The 24110-nt window shown below is 35.9% G+C and overlaps 1 protein-coding gene across 1 annotated transcript; it reads left to right on the forward strand.

Moving 5' to 3' along the window:
* The first annotated feature begins 521 nt into the window (after positions 1–521).
* On the forward strand, positions 522–23342 carry C6H14orf39 (chromosome 6 C14orf39 homolog). The gene is made up of 17 exons (XM_059474918.1): positions 522–570; positions 865–921; positions 3851–3977; positions 7580–7669; positions 11094–11281; positions 11730–11772; positions 12348–12468; positions 13618–13712; positions 15957–16096; positions 16566–16645; positions 18796–18884; positions 18978–19042; positions 20140–20207; positions 20503–20642; positions 21162–21297; positions 22446–22503; positions 23140–23342. Exons 1-17 carry the CDS (start codon positions 522–524, stop codon positions 23340–23342), a joined length of 1749 nt encoding a protein of 582 aa, XP_059330901.1.
* The last annotated feature ends 768 nt before the right edge of the window (positions 23343–24110 follow it).

A 24110-nucleotide genomic window follows, 5' to 3' on the forward strand; every position in this document is an offset into this window, starting at 1 on the left:
AGAAAGGATTTATAACACTCCGTTTTCCATTTAGTGAGAATTGTGTCTTTAATCACACCTAGCATTCCCACACCTTTGATTTAAATGGACTTGGTGGTTGGACAGGAGGAGTGTGCAGGATGCTGGAGGAGCTTTTCCATCAGCAGCACTGCAGTCCAAAGGCTCAGTAACCAGCTGGAGTACAGGTTATACATCTTGTACACAAACATCTCTCCTTGCTTTCTTCATTGCCTTCTGAGAACATTAAACCTCTCAAACACAACTGCTCCAGGAGCAACGTTTAACCTAAATTATAAATGTCCTGTTTCCCTAAGTGTGGTTTAGACTCTTACAACTCCCTTATACCATTAGTGAGAAATTTGGTTCCACTAGATAGTAATTCAAATGCAGCTAAAACTACTTTTCTCCCTTTTATGTTACAATGTGTGGTATTGTCTTGCAATTTTTACTTGTTTATTGTGTCAACAAGGCTTTTGACTGTGTAAATCCTTGAATTGCATTTTTCTTTTGAAGTTTAAGAAATGAGTGGCAAGGTTTCGATCAGCTTGGACAAAATTCTGGTCAAGTTTGGTAGGTCATTATATCATACATTTTTTTATTAACAATTACTTATGCACTGCATACAGTCTGCTTTATTTTCTGCTTTAAACAGTTATATTAACTTCAAATAAATGTATAATATTAAGCTTTTGTTCTTTGGCTACATAATGTTAGCTGGGAGGTTAATAATAGTAAAATTTCTATTTAGATATTTTGCTAAAATAATTGTTAATCAGAGTTTGTGCAATTAATGCTGCACAGGATGTTTGTTTCACAGCTCCACTCGTATATATGTATATAATGAAGGGTTAATTTCTTCTTTAGCTTCCCAGATAGAAAAGAATCACAGTGCTAAGGAACATGTGGACCATCAGATAAATTGTGAGTAGTGATAAATGATCATTTTACTGGATGCTGAACACCGATTTTGTTTGGTTAATCCTGGGACATGCTCCGTGTCTCGGGGGCGGAAGCGGGATAAACAATGGAAGCTGTCCCGTGTCCTGCTCTCACCCTGCCTCGTCTTTAGCCATCAATACTCGCTCATTCTCCCCAGCACACTTTGCTTTTGCTCAACACTTTCAGCCGAGGCTGCTCAGCTGCCTCATGGACAGGCAGCTTCATGCTGCGCCATTTCCTGCTCTGACTCTGCAGCTCCTCACAGTCACTGGCAGCCTTTGATTCAGCTGTGCTTGCTCAATGCATCTGCCACTTGCCTCCCTTTCTTTCTTCATAGTTTTTGTTCTTTCCAGATTTGGACCTCTGCCTCACTGCATCTTCTCCCTTTCTGTTTTCTTGACATAATGAAAGTTCTCTCAGTTGCTGCTACGTACTCAAGCCTTGTTCTTCTTTTTTTGCTATCAAGCAGCTGGTTACTTTATTTGAAATTCAAAACAGTAAACCCAAAGAGAAAGTCTTGCTCTGCATCAAATTTGCTCTGTCCCAGAGCTTCCAGACAACACAATACTATGGACTTATGTCTGGACTGATTTTTTTTAACCATATTACTAAGTGGAATCATTTCATGAAGCCTGAAGAATAGTTTCTCTACCACAAACAATCTGAGAACATCTGTGCTCACCTCTGGTACTTCATAGTAGATATTCAAGCACATAACCTCCATAAAACCTCTATTAAAAAAAAAAAAAAAAAAAAGCAGAAGGGAAAATTCTGGTCTAATTGGTGTTCTTTTTGATTACAACTTTTCTAATAATCTTCACTGATATGTCCAAGTACATTGAGAAGATTATCACAATTGAACTGAAGCACCTTAAACATGAAAACATCTGTAACACTAAATCTGGCACACCTTGGATTCTGGTTTAACTCTCCAGTCACACAACTGAACCTCAGAGATAAGGCTTTCCTTAACATTTATGCAGGCTTAGGGTAAATGCTCTTAGGGAAAATCCAAGGGCTGTGTAGTAACATGGCATAGCTGCTTTTGTGTTCAGCAACACCTAAATATGTGTAAACACACAGCCAACACTCAGGCTTTTAGCAGTTTGGGTTAAGTCTTCCAAAAACTCAGCAAAAAATAGTGACACTGATGTAATTTTTTCTCAGTGTGAGTATTACTTGGCAGATGAACAGCTGTAGCATTCAGCCTTGGACTTTTGGTGTGAGATCCATCAGGCTATTTGGCTACAGTCCCTTTCTTACCAGTGGAGGGAAACAGGCACTTTTAGGATGTGATTTACCTTATCCTGAAGAAACAGTTTAAAGTGGGTTAGATAAAGTAAACTTTTAAAATGCCAGCTTCTCTCAGCTGGGTGTAGCTGCAGCCATGGGGGAGCTGTTCTGAAGAGGGTCCCTGCACTTTGGGGTGAGATGGATCTCACCCACCAGGTCCTTGGGAAAGCACAGGGTGAGTTGGACAGCTCACAGAAGTGCTTATCTGTAAAAAATACTAAATGAGATGTGAAGTGTTTATTCTATTAATAATGTTATGTTTTGATAAATCTCAAAAAGTCATCTACAGAGTTCTGCCATACTCAGCTGTTTATTTACAGAAATGAAGCCATGTCAGTTGTCCAATATTTATGCTTCATGCTGAGTAAAGACAAGTTATTGACTTTAGATATTGAAAATATTAAGGGACTGAAGATAACCCAAGGATAACCCAAGATATTAAATGACATTAAATTGAGAAATTTTTGCTTTTCACTGACTGACATTTCTCTGTGAGAAGTGGTTTATTTTCTGCTATAAATGCAGATGCTGCTGAAAATTAATATACAGCAAATAATGCAAAACCAGAGCCAAAATTCAGGAAAATTGAAGTTTCAGGGCAGTAATTCCAACAACTCCAGACCCATCTTGCATCACTAAGATGCTCTTCCCAATGGAGTAGATGAGAGAAGTGCAGGATGTGATTGACTTCTGTGCTGGGCCACCTGCTCTGGCATTTAGTGCTTCAGGGAAGCAGTGATAGCAAGGGATGGTTTAGCACTGATAAATCTGAAATCTTGCATAGAAAAAAAGAATTTAAAAATGCAGAGAAAAAGCATTCACCAAGTTATGCCTTGCATTGCAAGGTGAGCATGCATGACAGCTCTCACAGCTTTTATTTGTGAAGAAAATACTGATCATTTTCAACAACATGGATTCTCCTCTAGCCACTCATTCAGAAAGTGCTATCAGCTGTCTGCTGTCAGAAGAGGCAGAATTAAATTTGCCTTAAGAATCTTCACAAATATCATAGTCCTTGAGAACCTGTCACTATAATGCACTTTTTAATTAATTAACCTGTGTCCTATACCAATTTATCATACATTACACATTCCTACATGGAGTAAAATTCCTTTTTATTTTATTTTTTCTCTTTCTGTTTTCCACTAATTGCTTATATGCCTTTTGTGGTGTTTTTTATTTTTTTCTTTATTGTAGTCAGCTTTCCCACTCAGAATATTTGACATTCTGGGCTTCTGCAAAAGAATACAAATGTTTGAAAGAGGGTCCTGGTTCTGGCTAGAGAGTGAGGAGTGTTTCAGTGGGAGCACAGAACTGGAGAATATCACTAACAGTTATTTCAGTTCTGTACAGACTGGGACTCAGAAACAGCACAAACCATGGCAGTCTCACAATATTAGATGATAATTAAAGTTCTCACCACACAGCTGAAAATCCCTATGTTTTGGCTCACTTTGTTGTTACCTTGCTTAACTGCAGGCTGTCCACTCACCTGGCATTAATGAAGATTAAATTTTTTTTAGGAAGGAATTTTCAATCATTCTAAATATAGAATTTTGCTTCATGGATTTGTTGAAAATGCATGAATATACTTTTAAATTTATTTTTTAAATTCCAGCGTACACTGCAGAAATCACAGAAAAAAAGAATGAAATTGCTTGGTTGGAGGAAAAGATAAAGAAAAGCAATGAGGCAATTGCTGATTTGCAAAAGCACAACGAGAACAGCAAGAGGCACTGTGATGCGTGAGTATGGGAGAGCCTGAGCTCTGAGCTGGGGCTGCCACTAAGGAAGTCACTGAGGAAGGAAGGGAAAAATAAATGTGGGTGTGTTCTGACAGCAGTGATGTTAAAAAAAAAAACTTCAGTATTCTCCTGTTTATTTTAAACTGCAAATTTTAGGTGTAAAAATTTCGGTATTAACCATCTGCTGAAGAAGAATTATAGAAAAGCAGACTACATTTGATTTCGGGTTGGTTTTTTTATTTAGATCCCCAGTTTTTAGAAGGTACTATCTTTGCAGCATGCTAAAGTATTCATGTAGTAAGGTAACAGAAGAATAATTTTTCTACACTTGGATGCACCTGAGTTTTGTCCAATTTGACCAATATTAAGAATCCTGTTAAAAAAAAAAAAACTTCCTAAAATTGAACATCCTTCTATCCTTTCTTCATAACATGTTTCAAGTTACTTTTTCTCCTATACAGATTTTTACACAAGATGTGCCATAACTGCCTCTCCACACATGGGTATGCTTCTGCTGGCAGATTCCAGTATCAGTTTTGCTCCAGACTGCAAAATTTGCCTTCAGGGCACAATCCTTTGATGAATGCAATGGGCTGCTATTCACAGTTTTCCTTACATAAATGTTTGTATCAGATAAGTAGTTCAAATTTTAAATGCTGATCACTTTTGGATCTTAGTAATTAGAAGCTTTTCAAGACAAAATTTAGCTACAAGGAATTTCGTCTTCCTGACACGTAACTTTTAAAAATTAAAACCTCAGGTGTTTGTCAAGGGTAGCTGGAAAGGCAAATCTATATTTGACAATACAGGGAATTTTTCCCAGCTGATAAAATCCACCAGAGTTTTCCATTACTCCACAATCTGACTAGTTCCTCAGAAGCTGGAGTGAGGATTTTTTTGGCAAATTCTATTTTGTTTCCTTACAATTCTATATCTAAAGGTAAGTACTTCAATAAAAATATCTATGATATACTTCAATAAAAATATCTATGAGATACATTTAAAATTTTTTTTGCAATATGAATGGAGAGTGTGGGTGTTTCTGAGAATAAAGATAAAAGTAAAGATGGCATTGGGGTCCTTTCTAGGTTTATTTTGAACTCTCAGAAAGAAAAAGCAAGAATGGAATCATTAGTGAATAAAGTTGGTATAGTGGCTGGCTTATTTGAATGAGTTGCCATTCAATACTGATTTGTAGCTTTACCATTAAATAAGTTGGGAAAAGATCTGACCTTGGTAAATAAATTCTATTTTTCCATCACATTAAGTTCTTGCCTCCAATGTAGTATAAAATGGACTCTTACACAAGTTTATGAAACTATCCACATTGCTTCCCTTGATATCTTTTTGAGGCTGCAAATCTGTTTGCAAATGACAAACTGTTAAGTGATGCAAATGAAGGAGTAAAAAATTAAGGGTAGGACTAAGGATCTGATCTAAATTTTAATCATTGAATTCAATGGGTTTTGGCTCAAGTCCTACAAAGAATAATTAATGGCATTAGTGTAAAGAGACTGAAAATGAGAAGTGACTCATTAATGAATACATGTATTCATAGAAGGACAATGCTTGCAGAAGAGTAGAGACTTTGTGTCTTAAATTATTGGAAATGTCATTTAACGACAGACTGAAAACTGCAATAAACAAGCCCTGGCTATAAGATCAGACAATTAGAGCACTTACACAGTAGAATCACCCCAAACTTCTAAAATTTATTCTAGTTGACACTCCATCTATACTGGACATGATTCTGATGTTGGTTTTGTAAATTCAGATACTGTTTTGGAGTCACAATCACCCTCACAGCTGACTAATTGCCAGTGATAGAGCTCAACAGAGCTCTCAGAGAAGCAACATTTTGTCTGGGTTACAAGACATTCTGAGTCCATTGAAGCAGTTTTGAAGATTTTGAACAAAATACAAGTTTCTTATATTCAGCAAGTCTAGAGAAAATATGATTTATGGGAGAGATGTATTGGGATAATACTGTGTTTTCTGAAGAAATCCATATTGGTCTATGTAAAAAAGACCTGAAGGCAGAAAATGACCCAAACGAAACATATTTTTAGACAAGTGATGACATTTTGCTAATATTTAGTTTCTTGAAGGATTCAAACTAGAAATGTTGATCCCAGAGCAGTAAGAAAGGGTGAAATGCTGCTGATGGAACCTATTCCAATTTTATTGTTTCTCTATACAATTTTTAAATTTGGATGCAAGATGGTGGGATTTGGAAATAGAAGATAATTTCAAAAAAAGCCACATGAACTCAAAATGTTGTTAGTTAGGAAAATTGTTGTCCTGTCCCAAGACAAACTGCAGGATAATTTTATTGCTTTCAGAGTAGTGTGGTTAAAGATCTTTTCTATACCCTGGCTGATGAAAGGAAGGACAAATAAATGTGATGGCTACCAAGGACATCCATGAGGCAGTGATGCATTTTGCAAACCAGTAAATGAGCTGCTTGAATCCTGCATGCCTGGCTGTGTTCACAAACCACTGTTCTTGTACCACATGTTTTTTCATGTCCACAGAATAGATGTGAATAAAAAAATGTAACTCACAGCATGGCTTGTGCTCTGATTAATAAAATCTCTATGAATTTTACATCTTATTTTTTTCCCTACAAAGTAAGTAATGGCGTTTTCTGAGTAAAAGAACATAATAGTGTCTGGTGTGCAAGCACATTTTGATATAAGTATATTGGTTTCTGCTTTTGAAAAAAATCTGACCCTTTTGAAATTCAGCTTTCTGCTGAATTTGCAGGAGGAATGGTGAAGTAACATTTTGTAGTTCCACTTTTAATCACCAGTGATGTCCAACAATTTGTGCCAGGAGTGCTGGATGGTTCCTGCTTCTTATACCAATTTTTTTCCCCCGACAAGATTCTTTCTTTTCTAAAACTTTTTAATATTCCTCTCCTAAAGATGACATCAGAATTTCACTTGAATCAGAAAGTCTATCTGCCTGTTTTTCTGGTATTCCCATATCCAAGGCAGAGCTATCTCTAATGCCTGGATGTTGAGAAAGTCCTGCTCTTTCAATAGTGCCAAGAATTTTGTGAAGCTGCTCTGCTCTCAGTACCACCTAGAGCCTCCTGCTGCAGGAAAATCACTTTGATGCCTTCTGAGCAGGACTTGCTTGGCAAATGGGGAAATTCTGAGTGCATTTGGGTGTGAGATGGGTGCTGGTGATACTGGTGAGAATGAACTTGTGGGTGTCTCCAACAAGAAGATTCAGCATATCTAAAGGATTTATTGATGGTGATGTGTTGAGGACCAAAATGTGGATTTAGATGCGTCATTACTTAGCATTAGCTCCAAAAATTTGTGAAGTTCATTCCATTAATTTCTTAAAAAGTGCTTTGTAATGTTTCTTAATTCTAAATATATATATATTTTTATTTCTTCTTGAATTTGCAGGTTTAAAATATTAACAAAATAAATGTATGCCTGCAAAAGACTTCATTTATATTTAACTTTCGAAAAATTAATAAATCATTTGCAAGCTAGCTAAAGTATCTAGGTGTTTTCTTTTCTGAATGTTTTTTTACTAAGAAAGACCACTAATATGCTTTTATTTTTTGTTTACTTTGTTCACAGCTGGAAGTCCACCTATGTAATTCTTAAAAAGCATGGAGAATATTTGAACAATGAAATGAAAGCTTTAGAGGAAGCCACAGAAACTGAGAGGTATCTATGATCACATAAGATGAGGTTTCCAGCAGTAGTACTGACTAAACTGATCAGCAAAACTAGTGCTGTCTGCAAGAAAAAATTGTTGCAAACTTTTCAGCTTATAGTCACTTAGAAGAGACCAAATAATGGAAAGAATTTTTGTGTACATTACTATGAGATCATATGCTATTTTTTAATTGCTAAAGAAATATGATAAAATATGAATTCTTGAAAATCAGTTGCTTCCCATTGTAATGCCTATTATAATTTTTCAGAGAATTGTATGATTGCCTACTGTATCAAGAAAAGCCCAATACATAAAAATAATTAATGTTTTCAAGTAACAGTAAGAAGCATTTAGATAATTTTATACTTTTCCTTATTTTTGAATATGAATTGCATGGCATTATCAGAATATACAAATCAAGTTTTTGTATACTGTTGTATATTCTTCAAAATAACCACAAAACATGCAAACTCAGTCTTAGGTCCTGAAAAATGAGAAAGTGGCTCAGAAAAGCCTGGTCTAAAATAATTTTAAGACTTGTTGTGCGCAAGCTTCTAGTCAGCATTAATTGCAAATTCAATTCTGTTCAGTGAGGGGCATCTCAGGTGTTTAATCTTCATTAATTAGACTCAGCATTTAAAAGAAATTAATAATTGTGTGATGTAGCTGCCTACAGTCAATGAAATAAAGAGCAGACCCTGAAGATTCTCACAGAAATGAGAATATGCTGTGCCAAAAATGCTGTGCCAAGGAAACCCTGCAAAGTTCCACTGAACAAAGTAAAACTGATCTGCAGTCTGGGGGGGCTGCTCACCTGCCCTGCTCTGCCTCTGAGGGGGTGGAGGCTGCTGCTCTGTGGTGCAGAAGTCATGGCAAACCCCTCCAAATACCTACATACCAGTTAAAATTTGTAAATTTAAGTAATTTAAAATATTGACTTTGTGTTTTTTGCAATAATTCTTTTTGCCAGTTGTCCAAGACAGCAGAAACAGCATGCCTGAGAGCCTTTAATTAACTCACTTAGTAGCTTATCTTTCTTCTTCCTGTTCAGAGCTCTAAATTTGGTGAAAAATAAGGCTAAATTGGCTTTCTATGAGTATATGATTAAGCTTTTTTGGCTTTCACTAATTTGAGCTGACAAGCCAAAGAAGCATTACTTTTAAATTGCTTCTTTAGATAACTAGTTTCAGTTCCAACATGAAAGTGTTTGATCTGTTTTCCTGAGCTTAATTGTGAGACATCATGAGTATAAATCACATAATCAATTTCATTCATGCATTTTTCAAAACTGTGCCCCAAATATAGTCTCTCTGCACCAAAGCATTTGATGATATGTTCAAGTCAGCAAGACGTGCATTCAGTAAATTCTAAATATTTAAATTAGGAAGAAAAAGAAGTGTTTTTAGAACTTTATGAGCTGAATGTTCTTTTTAATCTGACTTTTGGGGGCACTGAGGACATGCTGCTTTAGATGGAAAGACGTGTTTTAAAGATGGGCAGATCAGTTCATGTTTAATTAGGCACTTATAATGGAGGTTTATAAAATGTTCAACATTTTTTTGTTTTTATTGGTTTCAAGAACATATAAGAATGCATTTATGAACTGGAAGTTAATCCTGAAAATAAGTGATATGAAAAGGAAAAAGTAATAAATTGCTATCCACATAATGTTCAGGGGGTTGTGAGTGCTGCCCTTTTCCTGTTGTAATTAGATTAAAACTTTTTCTGATTAATGTGAACAGTGGTGAATTCTAAATAGTCTGTGTTATCTGCAAGAACTGCAGGATGTAAATTACTCAGAGAAAATATTAAAAATAGTGGTGATTACTCAAGACTTCTAAACTACATATGGCCATAAATATTGTCTGTGAAAAATAGATTTTGGGAAAAGAATATAAAGTTTTAGGATTATATTCACAGGCTTAACATGTACCTGCTAAAACAAATTCTTTTACTTATTTATATTATTTTAATCTATTTGTAATGCATTCTAAGTTTATCAGCAAATTTATTTTTGATCAGTGATTGCTGTAACATCTATTTAATTAAACAGAACTGAATATTTTTCATCTTTCATACCTGAAAAATTTTGTACAGTATACAGAAACATTAAGCAAATAAAAAACCTTAAATTCCTGAGACCACCTGTGTAGAAAAGCACATAGATTAGTGTCATTTTCTATGTGAAGTTTGGGAAATATCAGTTTCTAGGTTTGATTCACAGTGTTGACCTACAGCTTCTCTCCCCTACATTTTAACAGTCAGTTCAACAGGAACACTTGCCTGGAGTGCAGTTTGATTTGAAAATTAGAATCTGACTGTGTTTTGCCTTGTGAATTTGTTTTCCTTCTGTAAGAGCAGAAGATTCTGGTATTGAATGCAGACATGAGTTTTTCTCTCTGCCATTGCCTGGCACAGCCAGTGGGCAGCCAGAACTCTCAAATGCAGCCTTTCAGTCATGCTGCCATGAAATGATAAATAGCAGTTGGAGATAAAATGTTCCTTAAAGGGAAGTCCTGTGAGCTGTGCAAGTGGTGAGAGCTGTGTCCTTAATGTAGGGACAGGTTAAGAAATGGGATTCTGGCTTTCATTGCTTTTATGCACCCTAGTTCTTCCCATAAAGGATTTTCTTGCTAATCTTTAAGTGTACTAATAACTTAATATTTTAAAATTTACTTCTGCATTGAGGTAGAAAGCTCTACCGTCACATGAGCTTTTCCTGCATTAATTGATGTGACCTACTTCATTAATTCATAGCTATGTGCTCACATGGTGTCAGTGAAGTTACATTTAGAGTAACATTAATTTACAGGGCAGCCCCACAAGAAGCTGAGCATTCTGGCTCTTGGCCACTTAAACATTTAAGTGTTTGCTTAGCCCTAAGTGTGAATAGTCCTGTTGTTTCAGTGTGACTGGTGTGTGTGTTTAAGGCTTCCCCAAGATTACTCAGCATCTCCTTGGAGGCAGCTCTCAGTCAGTCCAGTGGTGCCCCAGGCTGCTCTAAATATGGGAAGTTTGGCCAAATTCTCTCCCCCTGTAACTTTGATCCAGCTCCACCAAAACTGATGGAATTGTGCCAAATGCACCAGCACAGACTTTGGCCTGCAGTGAGTTTCATGATAATTACACAGCCAAAACCACATTTGTCATCTGCCAGGCTGCCTTTGAATATGGTATGGTCCACATTGCCCTCAGAACAGGGAGATTTGCCTGCTTTTTACATCATATCCTTTGTTACATACAGCATAGTCTTCCTTGAATATAACTGGAAAAAAAAAAAATCAACCCAAATATTGCTATATATATATAAACTGACTTTTCTCCCTATGACAGCAGCAAATTAACTGAGCTGATGCCAGAATTTATAGGTTTTTTTTCCTTACAAACAATGGTTTCCTGTGAAAAAAAATTAAATTACATGTATTTTTATAGGAAAATATATGAGGATTCCATAACCCAGTGTAGGATGAATTTGGAGGAACACCACAAAAAATATACAGAAACTGCTCTGGCCCAGAAGTATTACCAAATAAAGGAAGAAGTTGAAGAAATTCAAAAGGGAGTTTTGAAATACCTTGAAAAATACAAATGGAAAGAAGATGCTTGCTTGGATATTCTGGGTACTGCTATTGTCAATGCTTTTGCAATAAAGCCTTTTGGCAGTGCACTGCACATTAAAGGTGTCATACAGAAAACCTCCAATTTTCCAAAGTTTCCTTTACACTAATAAAATATATTCTCTTTGTCACACCATTTTTAGAAAAAAAAATCTGTAGCAAATAAGAATTTAGATTATACATATTGATACTGCTTCCTACAACCCATAAATGTAATGGGGAGAGATTTGTCATTGAACTTCTTGGGGTGAAAAAGTTCTAAGATTTCTTTAGATCGAGCCTCTCAAAATTATAAATTTAATTTTCATCACATTGTAGTGCTGTTATACTGCAATTTTTGTTATCTGTACCAAGCCAGGATAAATGCTCATGATCTATTAATTTATCTTGTATTTGCTTAAGAAAATTGATTTGTTAGTTAATGATCTGAAGGTAAATTTTATTTTTGCAGAGGCTGTTCCTTTTGCATCCATAAATAATTGGGCTGTACACATGTATCCTTGATTTCTAGTGTTTGCTCAGTTGTCAGGAAAGAAGTTTTATATTCACCTTTCAAAACTTTCTATTAGAAAAGATAGTAATTATTTATATATATATTTATATATTTATATATTTATATATTTATATATTTATATATTTATATATTTATATATTTATATATTTATATATTTATATATATTTATATATAAATATATTTATATATTTATATATTTATGTTTAGAGTGGCAGCATTAACATTTCTCTCTGAGAAAACTGGAGGTCAAAGTCAGCTATTCAATTTGAATTTATGGGAGCATTTTGGGTAAAGAATACAAAATTTCATTTAATAACATATCCATCAAAATGCTTCATTTAGGAGAAGCTTAATAGATGTTACAGTTGAAAATTTGCCAAGAAAATGCAGATTTATCAGGGCTTCCTGCACCTCTAGCATTTGTGTTATGGCATAGAGAGGTCAGGGATCTGGTGGCATCCCTTGCTTGAGGAAATATATTGCAAAATATATTCCATATATTGTTGTAAAATATATTCCATATATTGTTGTAAAATATATTCCATGACTTGGAAGTGCCTCTATGAGGAAAAAAACACAGGAAACCCTGCAGCTTGCTGAAGCTGCTGCACAGGAAACCATCAAACTGGAAAAAGAAGCTGAAGAATTACAAATGAAATTTGACTGTTTAACAAAGGTAACTGTATCCTAATTTTATTTTATATAAATATGTGTTATATATGTGGTCATACATAGTGCAGTTACATTTTCTGAAACATCAAAAAAGTAGTGTATTTTCAAGCTCACAGACCAACAGGATGATCCCAGCCTTATAATTACATTTCTATAGCATCACATGTGTTTTCTTAGAGAAGAAGGGGCCATGGATGTGAAGGTTTTTACAGTTTCCTTTCTGCTGACCTCAGTTTGTGCCACAGTTTCTGCCAAGGCACCGTGTCACGATGACTTTGGTGTCAGCTCAGGAGAATACACTTGAAAACAGATCAGGGCCACTCCTCAGGGAGCCCCAGGGTTTGAGTGTGTAGCTGTCACACACTGGGTGAAAGCTGCACACTCTTTTTCCTACTGGGTTTTTAAAGGTTTGCATTTAACTAAGCATGCTTTACAATAAGAATAATGGAAATTCCTTCTCTCCTTATTTTTTTCACCAAAATGCATGTGTGGGTATGTAACACCCAGAAGTAAAACTGGCTGATTGACCAGGAGAAATGCTGATTCCAAAGGGAGAATCTTCAAAATAATCAAAGGGGTTTTATCAGTACAGATTTTGGACCTACTCCTCTGTAAAAGGTCTCTTCTAAGCCTGAGTAGCCCAGTCTTGTAAAGGTTTAATAACTTTTTATGGGAATTGCATCTGGGTGCTTTTACCCATCTGTCTGGAGCAGATCAAGGACTCCATTCACTGCCTAGTGCTGATAGCAGCACATTTTGCACAGGTGCTTTTTCTGTTTATATTCTGTCATCCTGTTTGACACTCCTGGTTCCAGACTGAAGTTCCCAATGTGTTTTGTGCTGTGTAAACACACAGGGAGAAGGGAGAATTTCTTGAAGGAGACCATGCAAAGAGCTCCAGGTTCTGACATTTACACCCATGCTCCAAAACTTCTCTGTTTATTCCAGTTGTTACAGTTGACCCAATAAAAAAATTTCCTCTTTTTAACCTTGTTCTCCCCATTTCTTCAGAACCTCTTGGCTACAGAAACTACTACTATTTAGTATTAGTTCATGAGCACTGATTCATGAAGTTTAGAAAACTTTTGCAGCATGTAGCTAAAATAGTTCAAGTTTTGTCAGTTTTTATGCCATTTGTTCTTTATCTTTTAAGAGCTTCAAAGAGACTAAAGAAGATCAAAATAATTCCGAAAAGATTGAAGGAAAAAATCAGAAAAGTCTTGAGAAGCCAGAACTGTTTAAAGAAAGGTAAAAAAAATATTTTTTGCCCTTACTTTTATCCGGGATACTGTGTCAGAATTTACACAAAGACTGCTACAAAACACAGATTGCTGTTCAGTAAGGACTGGAAAGCTTCTCTAATCCTGGTCATGTGATTTAATTATGTAATTTTAAAAGTTTTATATTTCTGAGGGTTAAGATAGTGACAACTTTTGATTCTTGGAAGCTCAATGTATCTGGACACATTTTCTATACTATTTGGTAGAAGCATTTTCTCCTCAGCTACTGCTGAGAGATCTGTGTGAGTAGCTTTGAATAGAACTACAGGGACTGTGCAGAGATAAAATAACACTAACTCTACTAAATATATGTATTTGGAAAAGGAGTCAGGGTTCCACATGTCAGTTGTCTTCACCTCTGAACTACTTAAGAAATTTAACTCTTAATTTAGCACTTAAAACAAGCATGAGTGAAAGTTTCATAGACAGGATTAATGGCTTAGTAAATTAGTCAGTGATCATTTACAGCTGGGACTCACTTTATTTTGAGCTCAATTACAATGACTGAAAATCACCATGAGGACTATCTTGCACTTATCTGGAGTCCTTGGGAATGTTAAAACATCTCCTGTTGATCTGGCATTTTTAGACCAAAATCCATTTTAAAGCAAAAATATGTCTGAAAGACTTTGTCTAAGTGATTTTATATTATGGTGTTCTTGAAAAAGAATCCTTTTAGGGTTTTAAATAGGCATTTAGTGGAACATATCTATAAAAAAGTGTCATTTTAGTAATTCCTAAGATTTTTTTCACAGGGACCTTTTAAGTCTTTAGTATCTTCTTACAGACCTATGAATCATTGAGATGAACATTTCTTTGTGGTGTAGCCTTTGCACCCATTTTACCTTTTCATGTAAGAATTTTGTAACTGGCAAAAACGGAAACATGGGGAAGCAAGAAATCCCCCTAGTTTCAAGGCAAGGTAAAAAAAAAGATGGAAAGCACTCTGAATTTTCAAAGAAACCCATGTGTGTTGAGTCTGCAGAACACAAAACAGCAGTTAAAGACCTGTTGTAAGAGGCAGAGATTCATGCTCCGGGTGTGGAGGGGTGAGAATCCCTCAGTGGTGTGTGTTGGCTCTGTTTTGATTTCTCCTTGCTTTTGACTCCCTGCATCTGAATTTACAGATACACCAGCCCCACACATCTTGCTTTCTGTAGCATTCATTCTTGACACAGGTTTATCTAGAGCTAATGTAACTGAAAGATTTACTCTGGATTTTAGTTTTTTAGGTGGTAGATGTTTTGTACAGTTTGTTCAGTCTCAGTCCAGCACAGCACCAGGTATAAATGTAACTGCAAGACAAAATAGTCCTTTTCATCAGAGATGCTTGGCTGAGGTGCTTTCAGGGTTTTATGACAGCACAGTTCACACAGCTCACATGTATGCATATGAGTTTAGTATGTTAGGTCCTTATATTTAGCCAGATCTTCTCAGTGGTATTTTTTAATTAGTGTTGCTAATTTTACTCCACACTATCTTAAAAATTGTATCCTACATTTCATCTTATTCTTGTTTATGGAGAATTTCAAGAGGAACAAAAAGACTGACTCAGTTCTTCATTTGTTCTGAACAGCATTGTTCAGTCAACTAGAAACCAGATGTTGTAGCTAGAAGCACAGATGCACTAAGCAGGAATGCCAAAGAGAAAATAAAATAGAACTCATTATTCTAAGAAATAGTAAATGTTCCTTTGCCAAACAGCCACTTTACTCTTCATTGTTCTGCTAACCTTTGTCTTTCTGCACTGTAAAGGGCTCTTTACCCTACACAGATAATTACCCCACAAGTGAAAACACTTGCTGCAGTTTTCTCTTTTGTGTATGTGTAGTGTGAGTATTTCAGACAATCTCAGAGAGAGAAAAAGTGGTTTTAAATGTGAAAATGTGATTTCAGAACTATAATGATGAGGCACTTTGATTAAAGTGTAAAACTCCACAATATTTATTCTTTTCTTTGATACTGACAAAATTTAGGCCAACTATGTTCTTATGATTGGCTTATTACTCTTCATGGCTTCTTTTCCAGAGATATTCTCTCTCCCTTATATTATTTAAAGAAAACTTCATTTTTGTCAACTACTGGTGCTGAAAGTGGTAGAACTTCCTTGACAACATCCAATGCCCTTCAGAATTCCACTTATTTGAAGCAGCTATATTTTATGATTTCTTTTCTTTTGCAATGAGTAATTTTTCTTTTTAAATTTGTTTAGGGTGTTTGAAGAGCATGAATGCCCATCTTTGCCAAAGGGGAAACATCAGCTGTTTAAAACATTGCATGTCCCATGTATTCCTCAGAAATTTGTCCAGTCTGTACAGAGTTTTCGATTCTCAAAGCAAAGACCAGAAACAGGTGCAGTGTGTTTAATGACTTCAGTGAGCATTTTGGGTTATTTTTGTGCAAAAGAATGGGTAAGTGATGATAACAAATCTAGTGAGCTGCTCAACTACTTATATTTGAAGCCAGGCTTTCAATGAAAGTTGGGTGCTTACCTTTTTTTATGTTCTGTGAATCTTGTGTGTCTGATTTTTCCCTTATCTGTGCAATGAGTAAAGTAACATGACAGATATACCCAATGTGTGGTGTCAGAAACATCTGAAAAGAATTTAAGCTCAAATCTAGAATACCTTTAACACTGTTTGCATTAGTACAGTAAATATTAAACAGCTGTTATTTGTTTTATACTTTCATACTTTGTGAGAAAGTTTCTTTTTGCTCTCTATTAAAAGGAAAATTTATAAGGTTTGTTCCCAAGTTTGACAATGCCATACTTTAGATACTTAATCTTACTGACAATATTATGTAATATTTGTAAATTTAGGGAAAGAAGAAAAAGAGAAATCAGTGGAACTTTCAGTGGCCACCAGCAGTTCCTCTAACCTTGCAAAAAATTTATCACAGGTGTGTTGCTCTCCCACTGGTAAAAATATGAAGTTATATAATCTGTTTTATGTGGTTGTTATAATCTGTTTTATGTGGTTGTTTAAATTTAAAACACTTCAAATATACATCATGGTATTATATCTTACATAAAACCTGTTAGCACTGTAAATTGCTAATCATGGTAATCTGCAATTTCTTGGTAATCACAGCAAAAATCTTTCTTTGGTGCCTTTGCATTCTGAAAATATCTCTGTTCTTAAAAAGTGCATTCTAATGCCAAAATCGAGGTGGATCATCTTAGCAACTCATTTTGTATCACAGTTTTTATAATTTAAAATCACCTCTGTAGATTCTGTATGTAGCAAATATTTGGAACTCTAAAGGAGGATCAAACCCTTCTGTTAACGGTGAATCATGAGCCATCCACCCCATAATGAAGGGTTTCATAAAGGACTGAGTGTACAGGACAGCCCACAGCTAACAACTCCATTCTGAGGTTTGACCAGAAACAGAAATCTGGGCTGAGAGGGATAAAACCATGAACAACATCCTTGGTGCACTGCAAGAGCCCACAACTCCATTTTCTATCTCTCACCCATAAGACTGTAGTTACTATGACATTTTTGAAATGGTGGAGTGAATTGAACACCAATTTGATGAACAACAAAATTTAATGAACAACAAAAAATCAGTTAAAAAAAGTTAGCATAATCAGCTGTGATTTTCTTAAGAATTTCAAGGGAACTGAAGAATGAGGTGAGCAATCACTAAATGGTTTAGAATGAAGTCTGTGTAGAAGACAAAGCCTTCATAACACAAAACAAGATGAAGGACAGTGACAGGACTGAGTGGGGCAAGACCAGAAGAAATTTCAAGCAGTTCTGATTTGTGACTGGCTTAGGGAGTTGGAGATGATGAGGATGATGGCAGGGCTGTTGCCAGGGTAATCTAGAGATGAGGCTGGGAATCTGGGACCTAGAATTGCACTTAGACAATTGTAGGAAGCAGTAAGTCAAGGTTAAGAGAACTTTAAGAAAGGGTGATGGCAACAAGGAAAAGAAGATGAAGCCTGAGGAAAAATAAAAAGATTGGAAGAAAGAAGGTTGCTATGCTTCAGCAAAGGTGTGCTGTACACTACAGGAGTCCAATGGCAGGCAGATTCTGCAGAATCAGCTCTTTTGTACCCTACCCTGAATAGAAATCAGTTTGATACATTTTGATAATTAAAAAGAAACAAGAACTAGACACTCCCTGTAAAATAATGTGTTATTTGATGCTGAGGCATAGATTCCTCACCCTGCCCTGCAGGCACAAATACATGCTACAGAGAAGAGTGATGGCTTCTGCTCTGATGAAAGTCTGTGAGGTTGGGAGTATTTCCATATTTTCTGCAGTTTTTCAATCTCCACATGAGACCTGTGCTAGCTGAGGCTGATGTGGATGCTCAGTTGGCCTCCAGAGGCAGAGCCAGGCCTGGCCCCAGCCCTTTCTGTTTAAAAGAAGGGATTTCCACAGTCTCAGGAGAAATCAGAGTGATTTCTGAGAAATCAGAGGGATTTCTGGCCCCAGCCCTTTCTGTGTTCTCAAGCACAAGCAACCAGGCTGCAGCAGCAGCAAACCTGCTGGAAGTTTGTAAATGGCACAGCACTTACAGTAAAAAGTTAATCACATCAGTGCTGTGACTAAGTATTAAAAATTTACAGAATACAGGGCATCATGTTGTCAAACTGCAGGTAAAACAAAGAAAAAGTTTTTACATTGTCTGATCCTTAGTTTCTGGTTAAAAGAAGGGATTTTCACAGTATAAGGAGGAATCAGAGTGACTTTTTGGCCCCAGCCCTTTCTGTGTTCTCAAGCGCAAGCAACCAGGCTGCAGCAGCAGCCAACTTGCAGGAAGTTTGTAAATGGCACAGCACTATTGGTGTTACAGTGAAAAGTTAATTAATCACATCTAGTTAGCAGAGCTGTGACTAAATATTAGAAAATTACAGAATGTAAGGTATCATGCTGTCAAAATGTAGGTAAAACAAAGAAAAAGTTTTAATGTTGTCTGATACTTAATTTCTGGTTAAAAGAAGGGATTTCCACAGCTTAAGGAGAAATCAGAGTGATACTGTTGAAATGCAAATTTCACTTGCTGCCTCATGTGAGTTTTTTCTGTTTTTTAGACAATGGTTATTGAGACTGCAGGGACTAATCACCCAGAAATTGCCCAAGTTCCATCAACAGTAAGCATGAAAAACCAAGTGAAATTCAGGTAAATTTTCTTTAACAAAATAGCTTTCATTCCTGAGGCTGGGGTTTATGGAAATAATTCACATTTTAGCAAATATTAAACTTTGTCTTTTAGACTGTCAGATCTTCCAAAGCAGTTGACTTCCTATCAACAGTTTGAGAGTGGAAATGCAAGAATGGGTAAAGTATTACTGTAATGTTTTTAATAAGGTTGGATCATATAGTTATAAACTAGGAAATTCTAGGCACCAAATTTTAACTCTGGCATTGAGAGGGCCACCATTTGCATTTCTTTTCCACCTTGATTGTTTAGCTCAAAATTTGAGTATAGCAGACAGGCAGAGTCCTAATTTAAATGGAGACTTAACTGCTCAGTAATGTGGGATTTAGTCTGCACTGACCATTGTGAGGGAAAGGATCTGTCCAACATCTCTTTTAAATTCACACCTGAATTTCAAATTACTTGGGTAAAATGAAATCCAGTCTTAACATCTAGCCAGAAGGCACAAGAAAATGCAAAGTGAAATATAATAAACCCAGTAATTTAGGTATCTTGAAGAATCAGATCAAGATTATTAAAGATGAAAATTAACTGGAGAAAAACATGCAGAATGCTTGCAGAAAAAAGCCAGGGTACTTACAAATACACCTGTAGTTTTCGAAATCACAAGGAACTGAACTTCAGTTTAAATATTTGTTTTTCTAATTGAACTTCTAATTCAGATGCATGTAAAAGATTATAGCCTAGATTTTTTTTACAAAGAGAATATAGGACCTTAACCCACAGTGCCTGAGACATTGCACAGTCTGAAATTTAGAGCAGAAACTCTGACAGCAGCAAGTCTGATAATGTTTCTTCTCATTTCTCCTCCTGACTCTTGCCCAGTTCTTTAAACTACACTTCATCACTGTCACAGGGATGTGCTTTTTATATTGTTCCCACCTGTTTCTATTGACTATTAGCCCTCTCAGAGGGTAATAGCTGGAGTAGACAAACACAGCACTCTCAGGAACAATGGGCAGGTTTGAAGAACGCACCAAACCACAAGCAGCAGCCTGAGTAATGCTTTGACAGCAACGAGTGGCAGAACAAGAGGTAATTGTTATGGACAGAGCCACAAAATGGGTTGTTGAGAAAACCAGAGTCAGAACACTTCCTTACCAATAGCAATGCCAAGCTAGTGAACTTTTCTCAAGAATTCTTTCCCACAATGTCATTTTTATGAGTCTGGTTAAAATGCTGTTATAATACAGGCAGTGCTGTCTTTTTTGTGCAGCAAGCCAGGAGGCCAAACATGTTGATGAAGAAGCAGATGAGCACATGGACTGTTTGTATGTACCTCAAGTAAGAAAAACCTTTCTTGTGTCATGAGTAAGAAGTTTATTTAGAATAGTCTAAGTATTTTGACATACTTGATTCAGTTGGCAAGAAACTGGTAAAGTGTCAATTGGTGTATAACATTTTCACCAATGTGAGCTGGTGAAATGTTTTGAAAAAAGTCTGCATTTAAAATTCATTTCTTGCACAGAAACAGGCTCAGTGCTGGCTCCACTGAGAACATATTTACAGTTAAAAGGACTAATGGTATTTTGGGAAATGTTGTATGTTATAAACATCATTATTTGTTTCTTTTTAACAGGATGTGCACACAGGTTTTAAGCCAAATGAAGATAATCCTGCCATAGAAGAAGAAAGTGCAGAACCTTTCTTAAGAGCACCTAAAACACCTGACTTAAAGGGGAAAAACCCATACTTCTCAAAAACACCTCTATTTGACTCGTATGATTTCAGCTTTTATTTTGATTATAAGCAAAATTTGTTCTCACACTTATTGTATAAATATTTTTACTGTTTTTGAAAGATAGTAATGAAATAATTTTCTAGAAAGCTCTTCTAAAAATATTTAGAACTTTTTCCTGATTTATGCTTGATATTTATTAAGTTTTCTTCCTACAGTATCATTTCCAGTTGAAGCTGTTTTGAAAGATCAGTACTTTGCTTAAAAACATATTATACACATTGTCTTTTCCTGCAGTAATATTTGTCACTCTGATTTCAATCTTTAATAGGCTTTTAGTTTTTTTTTGTGAAGAGGGCAGGGAGTTTGTAAGAACATCACCTCCCATTACTTTAAATAATTGTGTTGTCTGTTCTGTGATGCAAAAAAACAATTATTGATAAAAGCTATGGGGATGTAAAACAGTGAAAAAAGAGGAAAAGGAAAAAAATAGAAGGGAAAAAGCCATCTACACCACTTAAAAAGCTATTAATATAGTTTCTACATTTCTGTATTTACAGCATTCAAAATTTAGGTTGTGAAGAAGGAACATCAAAATCTCCTGCTTTCTTTTCTCACATGAACTTCACCCAGAAGTCACCTGGCTTTAATTTGTTTGATTCTTCTCTGTTTGGAGCACAAAATTCATCTGATGAGGTAAAAAAATGATTAATTGTGAACATTACATTTCCACAAAGCAAATATGGTGAACAAAACAGCGTTGACACTGAATGAGATTTTTCAGAGTGGTTATCTTTGCAGCAAACATTTTTTTAATGTCTAGGTTATGAATCTCTCTCACATGGATCATGTACAAATATACAGTGACTCAATTCACCAAAAGGCTTCTGGTTGAGTGTTACAGTGCAAAACTCAAGTCCTCTAGCAGAATTCACAACTCACATGCTTCTCCTGTGTGGTTTTGTCTTGAAGTGAAGAACAGTGAGAAGGGAAGAAAGGAGAGTCTATTAGGGTTACTGAACAGCAAAAATGGATTAGCCATACTCAAATGGAGGAGCTAGGCAGGCAATTAAATGGAGCAGGGAATGGAATCAAGGTCTTCCATTTTCTTTGCAGTGCTGCAGAGTAATTTTTCCTCTCCTGGGCTCTTAGGTAGATAACTGGGGATCCAGGATAGATGCATAGGACAGGGCTTAGCATCGCCTGTGTGTAGGAGAGAGCACACTGGTGTGTGGTTTCTGAATTGTTTAGGAATGAGGTGTGTTTAAAATCACCCAATGCTCTCAGAACCCACAATATGTTGTGCCTGCTTAGCAGCAGAAACCAAGAATTTACCAGGCTGTAGCAGATCTGGGGTTCTTTAAAGTTAGATGGGAGTTTTGAAGAATTTCAGCATCTATTTGAAATCTAAGAACTCATTTTAAGAGTGACAAGTGGTTATCCTGCTACTCTTTCTGGCAATATGAGGCTCTATTCAGTAGGAAGTATTTGTGTTGTTGCTTGCAGATTTTATAAAATGTCACAATTTGAATAGTTTTGAATAGTTTTGATTTAAAAATCAGCATTAAGTCAGGTCAGCTTTTGGACTGTTATCAGTCTGTTTTTTTCCTAGAAGAATGGAGGAAGAGTGTTTGCAGCTGTATGTAAATATCATAAAACCCATTTGATCAAAGAACTCGCCTTACAACTTTAGGGACTAATAAATACCTTTAAATCCAGATTTTGTAAAGCTGCTAACATTCACTGAGACAGTGTTTTTCTCACTAAAAGCAGATACATATCAGCATTAAAGTTTACTTTTGCCTTTCTCATTTGTTAAATAAAAAAATCTGTTTACATTTCAGACAGAGGAAAATTATCCTGTGGGAAACCTGAACTCTCTATCCTCACATGAAGATATTGGTAAGTCTGAAACTCAGATGTACTTGTGTATATCAGCTCTTTTCTGCTTGTGCTCCCATGACTGACAGGCTCATGATCCAGCTTAATAGAGCTCCTTTGGTTGTCTGAAAGGATGTTCAGCTGTGATAATGTAGCTCAGTGGTTTATTTGTGTTTTAACTAAACCTTTAGCTTAAATCTTCCCTTGCATGTTGGGCTCTAAACATCTGATGGATCATGGAAAAGAAAAGGTATGAGAAAGAAAGAAAGAAAGAAGTAGGGGTAGTGTTAGGTGTGTTTGAAGCAAAATGAGAGGATTTGCAAGGGAGAGGACAAAGTCCAAGTATTTCAATGAGTCATCACATTTTTCTCTAAGTAAACACTTTTGCAGATTCTATTTACAAACACCTCTGTTGCAAAATGTATCATGCAGAAGTGTTCTGTTGTTCTAAACCCTTCAAGTGCTCTACACTTTATCCCGTGTCAATTCTAATAACAACTCCCTGGAAATATCATCTCTGGTGGAGCACTAAACACACAACTGTAGGGTGATCCTCAGTGGGATATTTGGCACAATATGTTAATAAAGAAGCATGTGCTGAATGCAGTATTCACTCAGATTTAATCTAATAACAAATATTATCTGTATTCCATATAGGAAGCTTCTTTGGGAAACCAGAAAATGAGGATGCATTTGCCTTTCCCTCCCCCTCGGAATCAACTTCTCATGCATTTGGAGATGGAAAAGATGATGTTAGTTTTTCATTTGCATTTGGACAGGATCAGAGATCACCACAGTCTCCTTCTATGAAAGGTTTTCATTCTTCCACACAAAATACAAAGCCATTTACATTCTTTTGAATACCTTTGACTTCCTTTAAATTATTTTCCTACTTAGCCTTGACAAATGTTTCCAGTTTCTTGAGTTAAAGAACAAAGTATTTCTTCTCCTTCCATTTCTTATAAGAATACATAATTGCAATTGCTGCAAAGTGAGTTCATCAACCACACATTCTGAGATTTTCTTACTTATCTTTGAAATGTGTTTGTTCATAAACTGTTATTATATGCTCTTGCTAAATTGGCACTCACAAACACAAATATCATTTTAGGGTAGTGTGTTAAGTCAATATCTGTGAGAACATTCAGCTTCTGATATAAACTTGTGTTTTCTTATATAATTACTTGTGTTATTAAGAATGACTGTTGTAGCAGTTAAAGCTGAATTTGAATTAAAGACAATGTTCTTGAGTATTCTGTGTATAACAGCTGATTCATAAAATATTTGAAATAAACATTTTTATTAATGTTATGTTAAAGTTTTGTAGGTATTTCTTAATATCTGAAGTGGAACAATGATGCAATTGTAATATTTAACATTTCATTCCCTTTCCCCTCTCCTTTTCCTTTTCCTTTTCCTTTTCCTTTTCCTTTTCCTTTTCCTTTTCCTTTTCCTTTTCCTTTTCCTTTTCCTTTTCCTTTTCCTTTTCCTTTTCTTTTTCCTTTTCCTTTTCCCTCTTACAAAATTTCAAGGGGACCAGAGTCCCTTCCCCTCTGCTGCCCTGCAAACCCCTTAATGACCAAAAGCTTGGTTATCTATGCCACTGTTTCTTTTATGCCAATATCCTA

Source organism: Ammospiza nelsoni, chromosome 6, assembly GCF_027579445.1.
Source record: "Ammospiza nelsoni isolate bAmmNel1 chromosome 6, bAmmNel1.pri, whole genome shotgun sequence".
NCBI classification, from domain to species: domain Eukaryota; kingdom Metazoa; phylum Chordata; class Aves; order Passeriformes; family Passerellidae; genus Ammospiza; species Ammospiza nelsoni.

Excerpts from the sequence above, each read along its gene's own strand:
- C6H14orf39 (XM_059474918.1), top strand. The coding sequence starts at position 522 with ATGAGTGGCAAGGTTTCGATCAGCTTGGACAAAATTCTGGTCAAGTTT. Across the intron at positions 7,670-11,093 it reads GAAGCCACAGAAACTGAGAG|GAAAATATATGAGGATTCCA; the intron begins GTATCTATGATC and ends GTATTTTTATAG. Across the intron at positions 16,646-18,795 it reads TTGCAAAAAATTTATCACAG|ACAATGGTTATTGAGACTGC; the intron begins GTGTGTTGCTCT and ends TCTGTTTTTTAG.